Here is a 22,155-nt window from a genome sequence, read left to right as displayed (position 1 = left end):
GGCATAACCACAACAAGACTGACAAAACCTTTATATCATTTGCAAAGAGTTGTGACATGGTGTTTACTCACCCAGTTGATAGCTCTATCCCCTGGATGACCCCAACCAACATTACCCATCCTTCTTTTGCTTTCGAGATGACAGCTCCTATTTGTTTGCTATATTAGAGATAGTTAAACTCCATGGTTTCAGTTTTAAAGCTACACATTTTTTTAGATCAGCTGCAGTTTATAAAGAAGCTAAGTCTAATTTTAAAATGGGCATTCAAAAAGCATCCTTTGTAATACAATATCAATACACATCAGCTTGCATAAAGCCATGTTCTGTTCCAAATAAGTCACTTTGGATAAAGAAAAAAACATGTATCTCTCCTCAGTAAAGTCCTTTTTTCACGTTTCCTATCTCTCTACCTCTCAGACTGTACTTTAGCAGAATTTAACTTAACAGGTATTTCACATGTTAACTACACATTCATTGTCATTAAGGTGACATAATCCCCTTCTGCAAATCAAATCAAACTTCAAAAGCAATAAAAGTGAAGGTTGTAATATTAGATGAAGTTAAATGTCAACAACTTGAACTGTGCCATAGAATCATTTTAATATATGGAGGCATTAATCACCAACCTAACAGACTCTAGCGGCAGTTTGTATTTAATGATGCCATCTTCTAAATCAAATGATTTGACGAATATACTCTTCTTTGAAGTGTTTTCAGGTTCAAAGAGAGTTTAAATGTCAGAAGAGGTAAATTAATTGTCCTTGGCAACATCAACATTCACTTTGATTGTCTGGATAAATGAGATGAAGTAGTTCTTGAAGTGCAAGGTGTGACCCAACATGTCTGGTTACCTAGTCATGTCAAAAGACATATTCTTGACGCTGCTCTCACAAGATAGACTGACAACTTCATTCAGTCACTGGACATTGTTGATTGTCAAATGTGAGACCATTCATGGATAGATCTGAACTTGAACTCTGGCAAAACAACATGCTGATGATTGTTTATACACAGGTGAAAATATATGTACAACATGCTGATGATTGTTTATACCCATGTGAACGTACCTGTACACCATGCTGATGATCGTTTATACCCATGTGAATGTACCTGTACACCATGCTGATGATTGTTTATACCCATGTGAACGTACCTGTACAACATGCTGATGATCGTTTATACCCATGTGAACTTACCTGTACAACATGCTGATGATTGTTTATACCCATGTGAACGTACCTGTACACCATGCTGATGATCGTTTATACCCATGTGAATGTACCTGTACACCATGCTGATGATCGTTTATACCCACGTGAACGTACCTGTACACCATGCTGATGATCGTTTATACCCATGTGAATGTACCTGTACAACATGCTGATGATCGTTTATACCCATGTGAACGTACCTGTACACCATGCTGATGATCGTTTATACCCATGTGAATGTACCTGTACAACATGCTGATGATCGTTTATACACAGGTGAACGTACCTGTACAACATGCTGATGATCGTTTATACCCATGTGAATGTACCTGTACAACATGCTGATGATCGTTTATACCCATGTGAACGTACCTGTACAACATGCTGATGATCGTTTATACCCATGTGAATGTACCTGTACAACATGCTGATGATTGTTTATACACAGGTGAACGTACCTGTACACCATGCTGATGATTGTTTATACCCATGTGAATGTACCTGTACAACATGCTGATGATCGTTTATACCCATGTGAACTTACCTGTACAACATGCTGATGACTGTTTATACTCATGTGAATGTACCTGTACACCATGCTGATGATTGTTTATACCCATGTGAATGTACCTGTACAACATGCTGATGATCGTTTATACCCATGTGAACGTACCTGTACAACATGCTGATGACTGTTTATACTCATGTGAATGTACCTGTACAACATGCTGATGACTATATACCCATGTGAATGTACCTGTACAATGTGGTGATGACTGTTTATACCCATGTGAATGTACCTGTACAATGTGGTGATGACTGTTTATACCCATGTGAATGTACCTGTACAATGTGGTGATGACTGTTTATACCCATGTGAATGTACCTGTACAATGTGGTGATGACTGTATATACCCATGTGAATGTACCTGTACAATGTGGTGATGACTGTTTATACCCATGTGAATGTACCTGTACAATGTGGTGATGACTGTTTATACCCATGTGAATGTACCTGTACAACATGCTGATGACTGTATATACCCATGTGAATGTACCTGTACAACATGCTGATGACTGTATATACCCATGTGAATGTACCTGTACAACATGCTGATGACTATATACCCATGTGAATGTACCTGTACAACATGCTGATGATCGTTTATACCCATGTGAATGTATTTGTACAACACGATGATGGCTGTTTATACCCATGTGAATGTATTTGTACAACACGATGATGGCTGTTTATATCCATGTGAATGTATTTGTACAACACGGTGATGGCTGTTTATATCCATGTGAATGTATTTGTACAACACGATGATGGCTGTTTATATCCATGTGAATGTATTTGTACAACACGGTGATGGCTGTTTATACCCATGTGAATGTATTTGTACAACACGATGATGGCTGTTTATATCCATGTGAATGTATTTGTACAACACAGTGATGGCTGTTTATATCCATGTGAATGTATTTGTACAACACAGTGATGGCTGTTATGTGCACTGTGTGCAAATTGTTTGATGTATATGTACTGTGGTTCACAAGGCCCAGAATATATATAAACCTGTCACTTGTCACTAACATGCAGCATAACATGCAGCATAACATGCTGAAATCTTCATAGTGACACTGTGACCTTGAACATCAAGTGAAGTTCACCGAAATCGACTGAACCTTGCACCTTCCCCAGGTGTCTAATATTAAGAAAGTCCAGTGAATGGTTCCTGAGATATCTTACTGACAATCATAACAATCAGCTATCTCACCGACAAGCTTAACATGCAGGTTAACATGCTGATATTGTCAGGGTGTCGCTATGACATTGAAAAGTATGTCAAGGCCACCAAAACTGACCAGGCCCTGTGCCTTTCCTAGACAAAGTTTGGTGTTGAATATGAAAATCAAGTGACAAGGGTAAAAAGTTAATGCCCCTTGTAACCTTACTTCCAACCTGTCTAAGAAAACTAAGTCTCAGTACTTTTCATTACACTACACTATTGTGTCTAATAAAACCTTATGGGAGGTCGCGTCACATAATCTTTGAGACTGACCAATCAGAACATAGCTTACGAAATCGCGAAAGTGGACATTTGCACATACCTTTTGAATGTTTTATCTCGAAAACATTTGTACCCGAACGATCCTGAATGCTATTTAGCATACAATCGCTTCCAGGTGATGCACAAGGCGCATGTTACGACCATGACAACGGTGAGTAAACAGTAACTGAAAATAGTGTATTTGGCAATATTCAAGGATGTCATCTTGTAGAAATATTAGCTAATGGTAACCATGTGAACAGAAACCCCAAAGCGTATATACTGCAGGTCAACTATCTGTATTTTATGTGGATTTTTGTTTGTGGAGAAATCTGGGTCAGTGACCTGAATATTTTGTAAGTAGTAGCTGTTGTTTGATTGGTTATATCTATTTAACCGTCGCGCTATTGATTGGACAGTCATAGGTCGCTCACAGGTTACCTGACATGACCTCCTTCTAGGGTACAAAACCTAGTAGAAGGTCATGTCAGGTAACCTTTGAGACTCAGTGGTGGATTGTAACGAAAAAATCTGAGACTAAGTTTACTTAGAGTGCTTTCCAACTGTACTTTAGTTATCAATTACCTTTACTAAACACTTACAATATTGTTTAAAAGTATATTAATATGGAATGAAAGAACTTTCTGTTTCTAATACTTGGGATTCTTCAATATTTTTCATGAATGGGAATGCCTTAAATGTCTTTGATTTCAATGTAATCATGAGTAGCATAATATCATCATGAGTAACGTAATGGTAACGCTGGTCAAGTCAGGTAATGAAGTCTTCAAACATGAAGTCTGTATGAAGCAAATTCATCCTTCGTCCAATATTTAATTGATATTTTTGTTTATGTGATGGATGGGTCTTCGCATTCATATTGCTTATCTTGTCAGGGTGTCATACAATCCATAGTACAACTATCCCCTAATTGTGTGAATAAATACATGCTCCATACCCCTGCTGTCATTGTCCTAAATCACTAGCAAAGGTTGCAACAAACATTTACAGAAAATATGGTTATAATGAAAACATAACACTAACTACTTTCCCAATTACTTCAAATGTAGCATGTCACAAGCCATCTGAAAATTTAGACCACATAATTGAAAGCCTCAAGCAGGTCTTGGACATATGTGGACATAATACAGTTGTTTAGGTGAATGACCAGGGAAAGGAGCAATGATTCCAATGACTTCAAACAACTACAGACCAAGCTGATATTTTGAAACTGAAACCTCAACTTCATCATTCTTTGAAAATGCTCACATTTCAAGTCAGTAAGTCTCATGATTTTGAGGAAGAGATTTTCACAAAGGTTGTCAACACTGAAATGAACTGGGGTTGCCTTTCCAAACTGGTACATAGGCTGTGAAAATATGATATAACAGGACATCCTAAGCTGCTCAAAAGAAGACAATTATTTAAGATCAGTACTACTGAACTGATGACTAGGCAGACAAAAGGATGGCATAAGCTCACTGACAATGTCAAGGTGAGCTGAATACCTGGAGATTAAATATTTACTTCATGGAATCAAAGCAGGTGATCAGTTGTTGATTATCAGTAGGTTCACTTTGAATCCCCAGGGACAGTCTTGATGGGGATGACCTGGCTAGTGACCTTGACATTGGTTTCACGGAGATGGCTGGATCTTCATCCTCTGATTCAGACAACACATGGGTTTTAGAAGCATTAGCTTTCCGCCCAGATTTAGCATTCCTCTGCTTGTCAGATTTCACAATAGATAACAGGCTTTTGTCGGCTGATTTTGGATGTGGATGTGACAATAAAGAAGTCTGTCTATCTACATCTTCTCTGTTTAAACCAGGTACTTGTGGGGTCTCACAACCTGACATGTCATCTTCTGTACTTGATGCCTGTACATCAACCATTTTCTTGTTCATGTTACTGGAGTCTACTGTATGATGATCATGATGTGAAAAATGTTCCCTGTCATCATCAACATCTGATTCCACACACAAGTCTATAGGAGCTGTCAGTTTAAATGATATTGACTTCGCAACCCTCAAAATATCGCGCGTCACCCCTTGATCATCAGTTTCCTCTCCAGGGGCGACTTTGTCTTCTTTCCCTGCCCACAAAGGGCCTGTGAGGGACTTGCCAGGAAGGAAATGTTGGCTGGTCATTCACTGCCTGGTTTTCTCAATGGAGCCTGAAACAACAGGAGTAATAATGTTGTGCAATGCGTTTCTGGTGAGGACATCATAGAAATAGCTACAGTCTGTCAACACAACTTTTGGGACACCCCTTTTGCCAAATATCTTCCAAATAACACCAACTGACCACTTGCCATTAAAGTAACGAGGTTATGCACGTGAATTGCCCTCTGACCTTACCCGTAGGCTCTTATGATTACTGTGACAACACCCCTGTCTCTTGGCACTAAAACAAAAAGAAATCTTAATGATAGTTCTTTAAGTAACTTTTCCCACAAGTGATCACCAAAGTTAAAACTATTATTTCTTACTGTGTTAAAATAAGATGTATGTTATGGCATGTGGTCACCTGGTGTTATCTGGAAGATATTTGACAAAAGCTATCCCCAAAATTGGGTTGACAGACTATACATTGCTGAATTAATCAAACTTGGGCAATATAAAGCATACTTTGACAACTGACAACAGTTGTTACAAAAAGTTATCCTTCTTGTGACATGTTTTGGGAAGGTTTGCCGGAAGATAAAAGAAGTTGACTTATTTCATCCTGCGGGTTCAACTTAATCAACCATCATGATGTTGTTCAAACCACCACCCTAATGTGGTGAAGATTTGACAATGATGTTACTGTCACCTGCTGGCTGCCCACTACAATAATTGTGGCAAACCATGGTCAACATCAGTTACCACTTTACCACTACAAACAGATTAAAGAGAGGCCAAGAAAGGTATGACTGTTCTAGTCTCCATCTTAACATGTTTACTCACAGACTTTTTTCATACAAATGAGCATGCCATAAATGATAATCTGCTATATTTATTCCAAAACATCTTCTCAGAAGATTACCTGAAAATATCCCTGCTTCAAGGCTACAGCAAGCCGGAGATAACCATATATCCTTCTATGATACGTTAGTGAAAGTGCATGCATTAACCCGATACAGACAAGAGTCTTTCAGTACACAGACCATTATGTGACTTTGTAATATTACCAGAACTGCCTACCCCACTTGCCTTCAAAGTGTGTTCATGGAGGCGAAAAAGTGTATTTTGACTCAAATTTGACGTGTAAAAGTGTACTATCTCATAAAGAATATAATCTGACTCCCCCCAGCATGTTTCCTGAATGCTCACATCACTATTATCAGGAAAGAATCAAGTTGTTATCTAAGATCGGGTGGGCTTTATTTCCATAATCTCCACATTGTGTTGTCTTAAAATATTAACTGTACATTTAAAGTGGTCTTCTCCTGAAGGAAACTTAACAGTACTAAATGCAGAGCTAAAAATCTAAATATAGTTTGTGTCTTATTATTTCACTCTTCACTATGTAAGCCAAACAACCATAAGAAACATCTTACCATCAAACCTTATGAATAAGATATATTAGGATTATTTTTTAATTCTGATTACACAATGCCATTTGGGAAGTGGTGAGCTACAACTTTCTTAGAAAAGTACAAATTCTAGTACTTTTTGGGGTTGAGTCCCATCTGGGATTCAAACCTGCACCCTGAGAGTCAGATCAGATCAGATCGGCAATATGTCATAGTTTTTCACACATATCATATGCACCCAAACATTATTATTTTAGATTATGAAACTATCACTATTACATGCAAACATATTTCACCTGATAGTATATTCCCCTCATAAGAATTAAAGGTGTACGTAAAAGATGCCTTTGAAGAAATAACTAGAAACTATCAAACAACGGCATGTGGTATTTCAATAGTGAATCAGAACAGATTGACGATGTCTCATATTTTTTACACTCTTTAAATACACCCTAAAATTTTTTCTAAGTCAAACAACTATAACAATTCACTTGAAAATACCTTTCAAGTAAAGGCATGTTTCCCTTCTAAAAATTAAACGAATGTGTGAAAAAAGTTTTTATCAGCACAATTTATTCTATCTTCGTGGGGAATTGATAATGGAAGCCAGTGAGCTATAACATACTGACTTGAAACTTTACCAGCAATCCACTGTCCTAATAATGACACTAGAACCAAGTATTTGCTGTACTATCTTCATGGGATCGATGTCCGCACAGGGACACACACACAAAGACATGCGAGTAGTTCCAATCACACGCTTTATTCTGACGCAATACCCAATTTCACAAGTTACGTCCACACATTATGTGACCTCAGATGCTATAAGGCATACAACTATATTTCAAAGTACAGTGGAAGCTGTCAAAACCGGCATCTGATCAACCCGGCAAGTTGTCAATGCCATCATAAAATCTCAGTCCCATCTGTGGCATGGAAATTTATCATCAGCTCTACAATCTGTCACGTTGTTAAAACCGGATTATTTCTTCAGTCCCGATGAGTGACGGTTTAGACAGCTTCCACTGTACTACATTTGCCTTAAACTGAAGTGACAAAATAGTTAACTTATCTTCTACATGTAGGATTTCAGTTGTCACAGCATTCAGTGAATATAATCAGCTGTTGAAAATAAACCAGGCTCAATATTAAATACTAAGCTGCCACCATATTGACTACAATTCTTATTAGAGTTGTGACGATTAATTGATACGCAAGTTATTGCGATTCAAGAGTTGCACGATACAATACATCGATACGATTGTTGTGTATCGATTCAACGCGATACTTACATACTTAGCAGTCTACGAAAACACTGTCTCCCCTTCTATTTAGATTTTCGTGGAAAATATTGCCATGGACATGCTCCGTTTGAGATAATTTTCACAAATTTATTTTGTTATCGGTCTAAAAAAGCCAGTTGTGCCAATGTTGATCCCTGCTGTTCCATTTTTTGGGAAAACACTACTTTACTGACACATGCTAAACATTTTTAATAAGATGTCTTTCATGACGACGTGTTCTATTGTTCTTCAGAGAAGAATACCTTCCTTGAAATGATAACATAACAGGACATTATTTCCAGTACTTGTATTTTTCTGTATACAAGGACAAAATATTGTGTATATGTATCGTATGTATCGAACTACCAGTATCGTGATATGTATCGTATTGTGGCATGGGCGTATCGTCACAACTCTACTGGTTATGTAACAACCTGCTGCATACGTTCAGGGGCTTTTTGAGGTGTTTCTTCTCCCTCTGTATATAGTTGCCCTGGTTATAGTCAGATTGTGAAATCAGACATTTCATGAAATGACTAGGAGGGTCAGGCATTTCGCGTCTTTCTGTGTTAAAAAAAATCAATATACTTCAGTCATTTCATTGCATCTATATGTGGTTGACAGGGGTTTGTGAGGTTTGTCTGCTCTGAATACAGCAAGTGTCAAACAAACAACTTAACAAGTGCTTCGAAAACCAAGGTGAAGCATAATAGTTGCTGCCACAAAAGTTTTAAATGTTCAAATAACAGGACCCCTAAGTAATTGAAGGAATTACTGCAAATTTGAAGGAATTGAATCTCAAATGTAAACAAAGACAGCCCACCTGCGAAAAAATTGTAGTTTAGTGGTAATAACATAAACACAACGCCCCTATCAGAAGCAATGTTGGTAATGCTTGAAACACGCTGGGCCATCTTTGGAGATTTCTTAGCTCTGTTCTGTGATTTGTCGGTCGTGTCCTGAAACTCACACATCAAAACATGGCATCAATGGAAGGAGCACTCGTCTCGGTGTGTTTTGTTCTTAGTTTCTACTGTTTTCATTTCATAATTATCCATCTTTGACCACCCATGTTGAATGCGTTTAGGTATGAGGTGTTGTCGAAGCTACAGATTATTTTTTTAGGAAAAGACTGTCACTGCAAAAGTGTGTCATAAGTTATGCCCCTGTTGGTTGTTTACATCCAAACATCGGAAGCCTCCGGGGACATGACTTATGACAGGTGGTCAAAGATGGAGAATTATAAAAATGAAAACAGTTGAAACTATAAACAAAACTCACCAGGACGAGTGCATTCCAGTGACGCCATGTTTTGATGTGTGAGTTTCAGGACGTTACCTACAAATCGAAGCCGAGAAATCTCTGAAGATGGCCCAGCCTGTTTCAAGCACTACCGACATGCTTCCGATTGGGGCGTTGTGTTTATGTTAAATTACCGCTAAACTACCGATATCACTGCAATTGTTTCGCGTGTGGGCTGCGTTTGTTTACATTTGATGTGCAATTCCAACAAATTTGCCGTAATTCCTTCAGTTACTTAGGGGGTCCTGGGTCCTGAATAAGTGGTGTTGAAATTGTGATCCACTTTTGTAGACTAAGTTATTATGTGAAATTTCATGAAATGACTGAAGTATATGAAATTTTTTGGTTATTTCACGAAATGACTGAATTCACAATCTGACTGTAACCAAAGCAGCTATTGTAGCAAGTCCACACTAAAACCTGGTCCATTTGTGGTCACAGGAGGGCGTCCTTGTTTTACGCGTTCTGGCTTTTTCCATGAGGTATTTGAGTGAAAAACAACGACTGGTCCCTTCCGAAGATATTCCCACCTTGGTGCCATCGGCGAAAAAGGTTGGTTTGCTCTGTTCTTTCATAGTTTTTCAACCCTTTAAAATATTGCTGAACATTGAAATTTGTTTTATCAATCCATGGCACACTTTACATTATTTTTATCATAAGCACACATCAGTCCTCTCCATTATAAAATAAATTTTAACTTAATGTAACCACAGATGCACATTTCAGATAGATTTGTGTGAGGGAGGGGTGTATTGCCAGGGGCAGACAACTCCAGGTGTGAATCCAGCTAACAATGATCGTGTCATTAACTCATTCATTGAGTAATTTTATTTAACACGCTTAATATTTTTTAAAGTGTTCAAATGTGTATACTTTGATAATTAAACAGGTAGCAAAGCATTATTAATGTTTCAAATACCTTGTGCAATTTCTATGTTATTTTCTATAAAAACATTTTGTGGTAGTTAAGCAATGATAAACAAGATTTACATGTATTTTCTGTCTGTATCCAGAAGTGACAGCCATAGAACTGTGGCTAATATTTGAAAACTGACTATATTTTATTGATCTTGTAATTTAAGCAGAATTCAGCATTATTCATTTGTGAATGTCATAGCACTTACATAAACACATGATGTAGATTTGAGTAGAGAGTAAGTATTTTTTGCACATTACATCATCACAACATATTCACTGACTCAGGTTTAAAGTGAACAATGAATTGGTTAAAGGTGTAGGTCTCTTATTCTTTTTCAAACTTTAAATAAGAATATTGCTCCCATATTAACCTATGTTAAGATTTGTTCTGTTTTATGAACCATGTATACAAACTCCCATTTCATTATTTTCACTGATATAATTCAGCATCAGATTTGCTTCAGGTTTGAAACATGGTATCTTCAGCACTGTCTTTTAAAGCACTGTCTAAATTGAATCTTCAACACTGGTGTTACAGGTTCAAGATAAAAATATATGAAAACATGTCACAATCTTAAGTTCATCTTAACTGATGCAAAACAAAGGCAGCAGTTCATAATCTTGACTCTCTAACTTGAATCTGTTTCAATAATTTAGTGTTAAGATACTGATTTTGCCAACATTGACATTGTGCATCAGTCATGGTGTTTAATGAACTGTTTCTCTCTTCTTATAGTGAAACATACATTGATTCGAAGTTCTAGGATGTTCCAGGATGTTCCAAGAAGATGTATAATTCCAGATGAAACATTTTACCTCTGTAAAGCACTGTGCTGATAGAAAAGACTATTAATATATTTGTGGTTCAACAAAATTTACTTAAAATAGTTTGGTATTTGACATAAAAAGGTGTGACGGTTTTTTTTACAAAAATGGAAATGTGGACATTTTGCAGAGTTGACAGTAGTTGACTCGATCACCTTGTTGATCAAGAACGGATGGACAGAATTTAGTTAGGTAAAGTTTGTTGTAATGCCGATGTATCAACAAACCCTGAAAAGATAGTTTTAAAAATCTGAATCGTTGATTTAAAAATGGTGTGGACTTGCTAGCTATTGTCTGTACCAACATCTAGGTCTAACCACCGATAATCCTACGAGGGCAAAACATGAACGCACGCTCACGGCCCCGGCCCCGTTATGTGCGACAAATAACATCCACTTTGAAACGCATAAATATTAACACATAGATCTACAATGTACATCAGAAGTCTCACCTCATACACGTGGTTCGTGTATTTACCGCCACAACTGGTTTCCTCACTGTCGTACGGCTCGTGTTATACTCACCAAGCTCTGCTTCAGCGCGTGTGTGGAATTATTAACGAAAATTACGTTAGATATCGTCTCGCCCAATATGCCCGCTTCTTATTCGTTATCTGGCGTAGTCAACCCGTGCTGAAATGGAAAACCCTGTAATGTGTATGATTTCTGAACACACATTATATATCATACCAGATTACTCATATCAGTATTTGTTTTTAATGAAAACAAACTGCATGTGACATATAAGTAAATATTTATTTATTTATTTATTTATTTATTTATTTATTTATTTATTTATTTATTTATTTATTTATTTATTAAGTAGTTGTAATGGATAGCGATGACCTCACAGTCAGCTAAGGACTAGGTGCGGTGCGGTGCGTTCTCTAGTCTTAAGGTCATAATGGACTGAAGTATCCATGAGAAATTGTAACCGTTCAGTACCCGTCAGACCTAAACTATCGTCCAGGGTCATGAATTGGTTCAAACATACAGATTGGCAAACAAGAATGTACGCTTATATGTGAATGCCGCTCCGACACACACAAAAATTATATACAGTACAGTGAAGGAAAGTGTAGAGAAACAGATTGAGTATGTCAGCGTTGTACAATGTAATTAATGTTAGTGACATAGGCTTTAAAACTTGAGATGAGAACATTCACACAAGGCATCATTGAAATCGTTTAGTTTTTGTAATAAAATAATGAACAGGTTTTAACAACCTAGTTAATGTGCCTCATCCGAGAGTTTTATCTCCGAAAGGAAGAGATTTAATATCAAAGACTTTGCGGTAGTAAGATTGATCAGTTCTTATGGAATTATACTTTCCACATACAAACAAGAAATGAAGAGCATCCTTAGAGTGGTACAGGGTCATGAATTGACCTTGACTAGATCTATAGTGACTCGACGTCCGGCTAAGTAAATATTGAGTCCACCGACGTCCACCCCGACGCGACTGAGCAACCGTTTTCTCGATCAATCTCCACATGATGATAAACATGAAAAAGGGTTCAAATCTTGGGTAGAATGCACTTTACCGGGCGCAGCAAGTATTGCCAAGTATTGAATGAATAAAAGATACCGACTGACATACTCATATTATGAATTAATATTCATTCAGCTTCACTCAGTTACCCTTGAAGATCCGGGTTAGAATAATTTATTGATCTTCAGTAACCACTGCTTGCGTAAGAGGTGTCTTGCTGATGTGAAGTAAACTTTTATCTCACCCACTCACTCGTAACAGACGACTGATGGTCTCATGGGTAATATACATGTGACACATCTGACTTGAACAACAAATTCAAGTGCAACCTGTCAGTATATGTTCTTTATAACAACTACATGTATCTATGTATCACACCTCCGTGTGCCGTGGGAGAACCAGCAACTGTAAATCAGTGCTAGAAGTGAAACCAAGGATACACTATATAGGAAACCAGGGATACACTATATAGGAAACCGGGGATACTCTATATAGGAAACCAGGGATACTCTATACAGGAAACCGGGGATACACTATATAGGAAACCAGGGATACTCTATACAGGAAACCGGGGATACACTATATAGGAAACCAGGGATACTCTATATAGGAAACCAGGGATACTCTATATAGGAAACCAGGGATACTCTATACAGGAAACCGGGGATACACTATATAGGAAACCAGAGATACTCTATATAGGAAACCAGGGATACTCTATACAGGAAACCAGGGATACACTATATAGGAAACCGGGGATACTCTATACAGGAAACCGGGGATACACTATATAGGAAACCAGGGATACTCTATACAGGAAACCGGGGATACACTATATAGGAAACCAGGGATACTCTATACAGGAAACCAGGGATACACTATATAGGAAACTAGGGATACTCTATACAGGAAACCAGGGATACACTATATAGGAAACTAGGGATACTCTATACAGGAAACCAGGGATACTCTATACGGGAAACCAGGGATACTCTATATAGGCTCCCTGGTGAAAGGTTGCTTCAAAGGCATTTAGAAGTTGGAGGAATCAAACTAAAAGTGCTTTATTGTTCAACTTCTTTATTATACAAGGTCACAACGTTTCGAGACAGATTCTAGTCTCTTCTTCAGGTGAAGTGAGGGTAAAACTAAAGGGTTGTAGTATATATACACATAACAGTAGACTGATAACAATGGGTAACAAGATATACAGGTTTCTATTAATTGATGTACAGGCTTCGATTGATAGATGTACAGGCTTCAACTTATGTACAGGCTTCAACTGATTGGTGTGCAAGCTTGTGTTGATTAGGTTAACGAGTTACAGGTAAAGTTACAGGTAAAGATGTTTGAATAAAGATTAGTCACTGAGGATAAGGTGGTTCCATGCATTGGGTGAAACAAAACGATTTCACCTGTTTGTATGCTGAATATTAAAGACGATTATCATCTATTATTTATGTGTGATTTTGTGTCAACTTAGGAATTATACCACAGAAATATGTTTAAGATTTCGCCTGTTTGTATGCTGAATATTGAAGACGATTATCATCATTTATGTGTGATTTTATGTCAGTATAATAAATATTCCACAGAAATATTAGGGTCACGGTACAAGAGAAACACTTAAATGGATTTTATCACCTGAAGACTATAATCTGATCATGTAAAATTAACCTTCTTTCTAAGAATAACATGACTCTTTCCCTTACTTGCACTGTCCATACTTTCCCTTTCATTATAACACTATGTAAACGGGCTATGTACAATAAACCATCTTGATCTTGATCTTGTTCTGATTCTAAGGGGAAAAGCAACTTCTGTGAAATGATTGACACGGCGTTTTTGGAGAAAACTTCATCGTAAAGAGCAATTTCGCTGTTGGGAGTTTGGCTTCATATTACGCTTGGCTCCGTCTTTTCTTGTCGCCACATATAATGTCATTCGTAACTACTCGTGTCATTCCGGCAAGGCGTTGTAGGTCACGGCAAGGGACGAGTAGTTACGAATGATATCATTCGTTACTACCCGCTTCTTTCCGTAACCTGCAAGAACACAACCACGCTTGCCGGAATGACACGAGTAGACGAATGGAATGATGTAACATTAAACTGGTTTCCAGTTTTCTTAACGCGCTATAATTTGCGCCAAAGCCAGGACGCGAGCACACGGAACCCAGTTTGGAAGAGTAACCGGAAGAGGAAACTTGACGACCGATTTATCACAACTCTTGGCCAGACAAAAACAGAAAGATGACAGTTCTCTCCATGTGCACTTTTCGATTGTAATTTACTTGCTCGTGAGTTTTGTTTCGTTACTTGGTGACTGTCATCATTTAAAAGCAATACGGTTTTGCTGTTGAATGTAGCCGATGTCAATATTTTTGCATTGGTGGAAACAGCAACATCCGGTTTGTTACCCAAGTACAAAGTTATTGCGGTTTTGCTTTTGCGCATGAACAACTCGAAGACTGCATCATGTAACCTTGTCACTTGGTGGAACTGTGTTTGCAGTATTGGATTTATACTTGTAAGACGATGTTTACGTGTTTACAAACATTGTATCTTTCATAGTGACAGGCGTGTCACTTTCTGTTAGACTGTTATAGTTGTACAACAAGTGTACATCTAGTACACCAAGGGCCATTTAACTATTCAGTGTACGTATATTCTTTGTGAACATCTAGCTGATACTAGTATAGGCTATTGACATGGAATAGTGTTCAGAATTTTGTTTTTGTTTGTGAAGACTTCTTTTTCTTAAGAAGTGTCACAACACTATGATTTATCCCTTTGTCAGGTGAATTGATACAAACAAGATACATCAATTATAAGGCCGTCTCCAATTCTTGCGGGTTTCCTATTATCGTGGTAAAGACATTTTCTGCCGAGGTCGCCGATGCGTGATACTTGGTGCTTGTTTACATCATTGACCAGTAACTAGGAAGTGACCCAAGTCAGTGAATTATCAAAATTTTGCAGTGTAACGAATATTCGTGAATTTTAACTAACTTGGAAAAATCGTAACTTTCCCCCGCCCTTCCCAATAAGATTCCCCTTCCTTACACCTAATAACGTTACTTTCTCGTTGTAACATGAGAATAGGAGACGCCTCAAAAAGTCTGCGGCGGACAACCATGTTTTTCATTGAGCTCAAGTGAGATAATTCACTTGATGGATCAAGCAGTTGATAGATGCAGATGTTAGAGGGGGAATCCCTTCATTTAAAAACAATAAGCATACATATGAGAAGAACTGTTTATATTATTTTTTCTGCCGATATTCGTAAGTACCGCGAGAATAGGAGACGCCAGTATAGTATGTATACTAAATTGTAGAAGCCTGTGTTGCATGTATATACAATAAACTGAATAAGATAACAGGGTGAGATGTAGAGACAATGAGTGTATTGTTTACATAAGGGAAGAGTTTACACAAAGGAAGCGTTTATACAAGTGATTAGCAGAAGTGGGCAGAAGCTAGTAATGATCTGATTGACTTCCCAGGCACTGGGTAGGTAGGCACTCCTTGGTCCCTGTTAAGCTGTGGTTGTAATTGTTTTATAGTTAAAGGTCACATGCAACGCAAAACACAGCTTTACAGAATCTGATACCTTTTGGTATGGACTTACATTAACAAATTATCGAAGCTGCAAATTCAACTTGTAAAGGTGAAATATAATGCGATGAAAAAATACCCCTGTGAAATCAGAATTCAGACAATTCATTAATTTCAGCCAAGCACTGGGGGAAAAAGTGGTTTCAACAGCTGTGTAGTGCCCATAGTTCATGTGCAGTGACTAGGTTCTCGCGCCTTGAAACGAGAAGGTGACCCGGAAAAACACAGAAAGTAATGTGTGCAAGGATTATCATTGCAGTCAAAGTTTGAGAACGGGCGATGTTTCGAGTGAATGCAAGGATCTTGAGTCTGCAGTGATAATAGTACACTGGTCCCATACTTACTTGATTTTGAGACAATGCAGCGTTAGAAATACTAATTTCATTTGCTAAAAGTTGCTAAGTTTGAAAGTTGAAATGTTTTAATACATGTCTTATGAAAATATGCTGATTGTGATAAGCAGTCTCTGTCACAGACCAAACTCAGTGTCTGTTGTATTGACACTTATGTGCCTGTCTGCTAGTGACAATATGTAATACACAACTTCAATCATTGACCACATGCAATTTGAACTTAACACCTGTCAGGCTATACAGCATAAACAAAGTACATTGTTTTTTGGCTCATGCACCCTGTCACATTATGTAATTACACAGACAGGCAGGTGTCTGTGGAGTGCAAACAGACTATATCCAGTTTTCGCGAATGGCTGGATCAGACAGAAACCAATGCAAACTCACGTCAGTTTCAAGTCCTGCTCTGTACTTTGATCAATGACAGTTTCTAGCCATGCAGTAGTTCAGCATCTCAGTATTGTTGATTGGATTCTCTCCTGCTTAACAAAGGTATATGAATCCATACTGACATGTTGCATTATGTACAATAAAAGAAGTTGTTATCCATAAAACATCTTACTTTCTTATTACTCACCACACTTCCAAAATGCCAACCAAACAGATCCTCTCTATATAGACACGTTAAGCCCTCATTGTATTGGCAAATGAACCATCCAATGAAAATCTTCATTACCCTTGAGTGCACACCAACCCACTCTGACCTGATTCGGTCCCACAAGTGCTTAGTTTTGAGGGAAGTAAACCTAAGTACAACATACTGCATTTGGGATTTGGGACTCTAATACTTTAATAGTTTTCACTTGTGCCAGTCATGGACATTAGTGGTTAATATAGTTGATTGTTGCCAGATAATGGAGTGAGAAGGGTTTTTGATGATGTCCTGTTTTTTGTCCATTTAGTGAACGGATGTTTTGTACTTCTTCAGTCATATGTCAAATAGGTCATATGTTTCACCTAAATATGTGGAGCCACAATCAGATTGCAGTTTTTATATGCACCCCCTGGGTACTCTTAGGGTTTAGTAGATAAAACTCGTCCATTTGTCCTCAGCTTGGTTTTCAGGGTGTTATTGGAGTGGAATGTTACTTCCATGCTGGTAGTTTTCTTTATGAGATGGCTGACTGATGACTGACCTGGCCATGGCAGGATATGCTGATCCTGATACATCGAAGTTCAGGTTTGGGAGAGTGCTCATCTTGCTGCTGGAGAGTTCATGATCACATGCAACCAAAAACCAAACATAATTAAAACATAGGTATCCTTATTCATGATATATAAAATACATTGCTGATTTAGAAAACACAGAATTATAAACATTTCTAAGATGCTTCAGCAAAAGATCAAAGGCACTGACAATACTTTATCAGACGATAATGTGCAGTTTTTGCATTACGTGACAATGTGTTGATGTCACTGCGCCATTCCAGCCTGCCCCATTGTAATCGAACTTTTTTGCATTATGTCACAATGTAACCGACATCACGATGGATGTCAGCTGCCATCGCCTCGTACAGCATTCTACAGTAAACTGTTTTGTCGCATCCCGTTTCTAGGTTTGCAGTTGCACCACACAGCCAACATCACGGTGCAAACATTACGTTTATGTTTTCCGACGGATAAAATGTCTCATAGTTCGACTCAAAATCTTACAGAGGCACAGTAATGTTGGCAATGTTTACATTCCCAAAATGCAATCGTGGAATGTCGCTTGACTTGTCAGCTTCCTCTGAATGTGCTGATCTAAACTTTTGTTGTTAGTAGAAATGGGGCGGTGATATTACCTTGTATGGTTTAAGAGAATCACGGATGTAATTAAAATGATCTAGAGAAGATATTTAACCCGAACATAAGCCATCACCAAACTGTTCATCATTAGTTTTTCTAGTAGTCTTTGTCTTAACGTAGGGGACGGACACGTTAAAAGAACAGCGCGTCAGTTAGCCCTGTGCGAGGATTCTTAATTTAGGTCACAGACACTGTCGTTTGTTTTCTGCCATAGATTAATCGAAATTAGGCTTAGAAGTTATTGAATACGGCATCTTAGAAAAGAAATACAGTTCGCTCTACCACCATGTATAGTGTAATAAAGCACACTTTCGGCCTGAACTATTATAACGTTAAAGCACTCGGACGCAAGCGTCCTTCAAAAAGCTGACTGCCAGTCTGAGCCAGTGGATGTGCACTCATGTGTAGCGAAGCCTTTTCATTGGCCATTGGTTCATTAACCAATATGCTTAGCCGGCTCTTTGTTTATGACGTATAAGCCTGATAGGTGTTAATTTCAAATTGTATGTGGTCATTGATTGAAGTTGTGCATTGCATATTGTCATTCACAGATAGACAGACAGTTTTCTCTGTGACAGAGTCTACTTATCACAATCAACATGTTTGTTTTATGTAATGAGTAGATTATTTACTTGAGGTATAGCATGGCTGTGGAAATCACTTTTTCCCCCAGCGCTGGGGGAAAATTAGTCATTTGTTTAAACTCTGATTTTGCAGGCCTTTTTTCATTGCATATTTTTCAACCTATTAGGTAGAATTGCCATTTTTTGATGATTTGTTTTGGTAAGTGCATACCGAAAGGTATCAGAATCTGGAGAGTTGTGTTTTATGTTGCATGTGACCTTTGAAGAACGAATACACTCAAATTGTTTGCTCTCTTTGAACCATTACATATTCAAGACTTGTGGTTAGAATTAAGCGAAACACAAAACTCATTCTTAAAAGAGCTTGTGGTTAATTCATGCTGAGCGTTTAAAAGTTGCCAAAAAGCTGACTGCCTCATTCTCGCCCTCCAACGAAACCGCAGACAGGTTACTTAACTCAGTCGCCAGAGCCTTGCAGTGACGTCAACTGAGGAACGACTTTTAGTTAGTTGTATAGAAAATGTGTAGGAAGCTCGTCATTTTGCTGATAAATCAACGTCACCTAGGATATGCCGAATTGTTGTGTTGCCGTCAATTGCTCCTTGGGGTCAGGTGATGGTGTCACTATGCACACATTTCCACCGGATCCCAAAGTTTGTGCTAAGTTAAATATATTGTTTATCAGTGAGACACAAGCATTGTGGAAGCCTGTGGTATATACTTAATCGGATGGTTCACCCCCTACCTTACTTCCAGGATAAAAAATGCTATTGAGATTTGTTTTCATCAAATTTTATAAATTCAAGACTTTTTACTACTCTTTGCTGACCAAAAGGATTTTGCATGAACATAACGATTTCTTCCATGTAAGCGAGGTTGTGGTCAAAGTGACAATAGTATTAAGTATTATTATATTGACCCCCGCCTCACTTCCAAAAGTGAAATTGGTATGTTGCAAGCAATGTCATGCAACATCCCATTGTCCGTCAATCAAATACATATTTTGCTATCAGTAGAAATTTATTTTGACTTTAGTCAGTGAAAACACACTTAAATAGCATTTATCCTCAGACATGGTGCGCCATTTTTGAAAATCCTGAAGTCCATTAGAATTATTGAGGTTATGGTTTGTTTTCATCACGTTAGAAAATCAAAACTACTTTCTACTAGTCATTACATATGTATTTGAATCATGACCAAATGGATTTTGCATGATACATCTTGTAACATAACAACTTCTTCCATGGAAGCGGGATGGGGGTCGAAGTGACAATACTGCACGATAAATTTCTTCAGTTGCTAAATTCACTTGGTTTATAAACGTTCTCTCACCAATATGTAGACACTAGTCAGTGGACATCTTTATATTTGGTCTTATAATAATCCTAATTACTTTATTATCATCCTTGTATGCATTTTGAAACTTAATAGAAAGAAGTGATGCGCTGATACTTATAGGGAATGTATAACAGGAATATAATATCTAGACATTTTATAGTTTGCCAGTGTGAATTACAATTCGCACGAACACCCTACAGTCTAAGTAAACTTAGTCTCAGTGTATTTGGTTACACTCCACCACTGAGTCTAACCAAACCTAGTAGGAGGTCGCATCAGGTAACCTTTGAGCAACCAGTGACTGTCCAATCAAACGGGAGACGGTTAAATAGATTTAACGGCTACTATTTTAGGATTGGAGGTACTTTCAAAATATTTAGGTTACTGATACAGTATTTGACCTGCAGTATATACGCTTTGGGATTTCTGTTCACATGGTTACCATTAGCTAATATTTCTGCAAGATGACATCCTTGAATATTGCCCAAAACACCATTTTCAGCGTCTGTTTACTCGCCGTTGTCATGGTTGCACGTAAGCCATGTGCATCACCTGGAAGCGAGCGTAAGCTAAATAGCATTCGGAATTGTTCGGGTAGGAACCTTTTCAAGATAAAAAGTTCAAAAGGTATGTGCGAATGTGCACTTTTGCGATTTGGTAAGCTGTGTTCTGATTGGTCAGTCTCAAAGGTTACCTGACGAGACCTCCCATAAGGTTTTGTTAGACTCAGTAGTGGAGTGTAACGAAAAGTACTGAGGATAACTTTACTTTGACTGGCACACCCTAGTGTATGTTGTCTGTATCATTACACTTCATGACAACAAAACAATAATTCTGTTGAATGCTACAACAACTTAGTGAAAACAACATGCAAATAGTACAACTGAAACAATTTAAAGTTATTGGAGCAATGTCTGTTCGAGGAATGTATCCATCAACATCCACAAACACGAGTGATATGTCATTCATCTGCATATTTTCAAGATAGACTTTTAACAGTCTAATGCATGCAAAGTGATGTATCGTTTCAGGTATTTCACACTGGTGTATAGTGTCAGTGGTCACCCAAGATGGCGCACCTGGCAACTAATTGAATGTTGTCTGTCTTTCTTATAAAAAAGTGGTTTAGTTAGCCAATAATGAGCAATCAATATATTGGCGTTTAACCATTTGAAAGGAGGGTGTTGCTTTTACCGAGACACAACAGAGTGTATTCAGTATAGATTAGTAAATGTACATACATGAAGACTACCTTTTGACAAATCCACATAAAAGTAATTATTCAATCAGCCTGTTATCAGTTAATCTTTTGATCGTCCGTACACAAGAAATGCCAAATGGGGACCTTTGTCGGGTAACATTAGTGGCGTTACCACTAATTATACCTGTTATAAATTCATTAACTGAGCATCAAGTGAATGATGACAAATAATGTGTAGGTTTATACCACCTAACACAAGTTACAACTGGGGAGTATTAATTGCTGTATTGCATGTGAAAACTTATGGGCTGACACTGTTTTGAGGATATGAACAGAACTTTATTGTTGCATAAGAAATACATACAATACATGTATAAGCATTTGCTGTGTGCTACAAATGTACATACCTAATTTACCTAATTATATTTTCGTTTCTTCTAGCAATGGCAAATTAGGGTTATTTAGTTTACGGTTACAAATAAATCAAATGTCAATTTTTATTATCATAAATATTTTTACTCGACACGATTAAATATCGAGGTAAGACAACCCATAGAAATGGGATCAGTTTGGATCAGTCATTATGCTATCCAGACATTAGAAAACCTGAAAAAGCCCATACTGCATGCTTTGATACTTATTACAATCAGACAAGAACTATCAGGGATATTTT

The 22,155-nt window shown here is 37.7% G+C and overlaps 2 protein-coding genes across 6 annotated transcripts in view; one reads left to right on the top strand and one right to left on the bottom strand.

Annotated features, from left to right (window-relative positions):
* Positions 1–11,658, bottom strand: part of LOC137295555 (uncharacterized) — a 41,379-nt gene extending 29,721 nt beyond the window's left edge. Inside the window, exons 1-3 of one of the 4 annotated variants that reach the window (XM_067826945.1) lie at positions 11,562–11,609; positions 8,511–8,629; positions 4,793–5,441 (exon numbers count right to left, since the gene is read on the bottom strand). In XM_067826945.1, coding sequence (XP_067683046.1) covers positions 4,793–5,415 — 623 coding nt within the window. In that variant the 5' untranslated portion in view covers positions 5,416–5,441; positions 8,511–8,629; positions 11,562–11,609. Of the gene's footprint in view, positions 1–4,792; positions 5,442–5,625; positions 5,672–8,510; positions 8,630–11,561 lie in introns of all 4 variants that reach the window. The other 3 variants (XM_067826946.1, XM_067826944.1, XM_067826947.1) reach the window with 3 other exon arrangements.
* A 3,144-nt stretch (positions 11,659–14,802) lies between these two features.
* Positions 14,803–22,155, top strand: part of LOC137295932 (uncharacterized) — a 32,291-nt gene continuing 24,938 nt past the window's right edge. Inside the window, exon 1 of one of the 2 annotated variants that reach the window (XM_067827513.1) lies at positions 14,803–14,900. The gene's annotated coding sequence lies outside the window, so the exon portion shown is untranslated. Of the gene's footprint in view, positions 14,901–15,034; positions 15,131–22,155 lie in introns of those variants that run through there. The other variant, XM_067827514.1, reaches the window with a different exon arrangement.

The sequence above is a fragment of the Haliotis asinina genome, chromosome 9 (genome assembly GCF_037392515.1).
Source record: "Haliotis asinina isolate JCU_RB_2024 chromosome 9, JCU_Hal_asi_v2, whole genome shotgun sequence".
In the NCBI taxonomy this organism is placed as follows: Eukaryota; Metazoa; Mollusca; class Gastropoda; order Lepetellida; family Haliotidae; genus Haliotis; species Haliotis asinina.
This window is presented reverse-complemented; position numbering and strand designations above follow the sequence as displayed.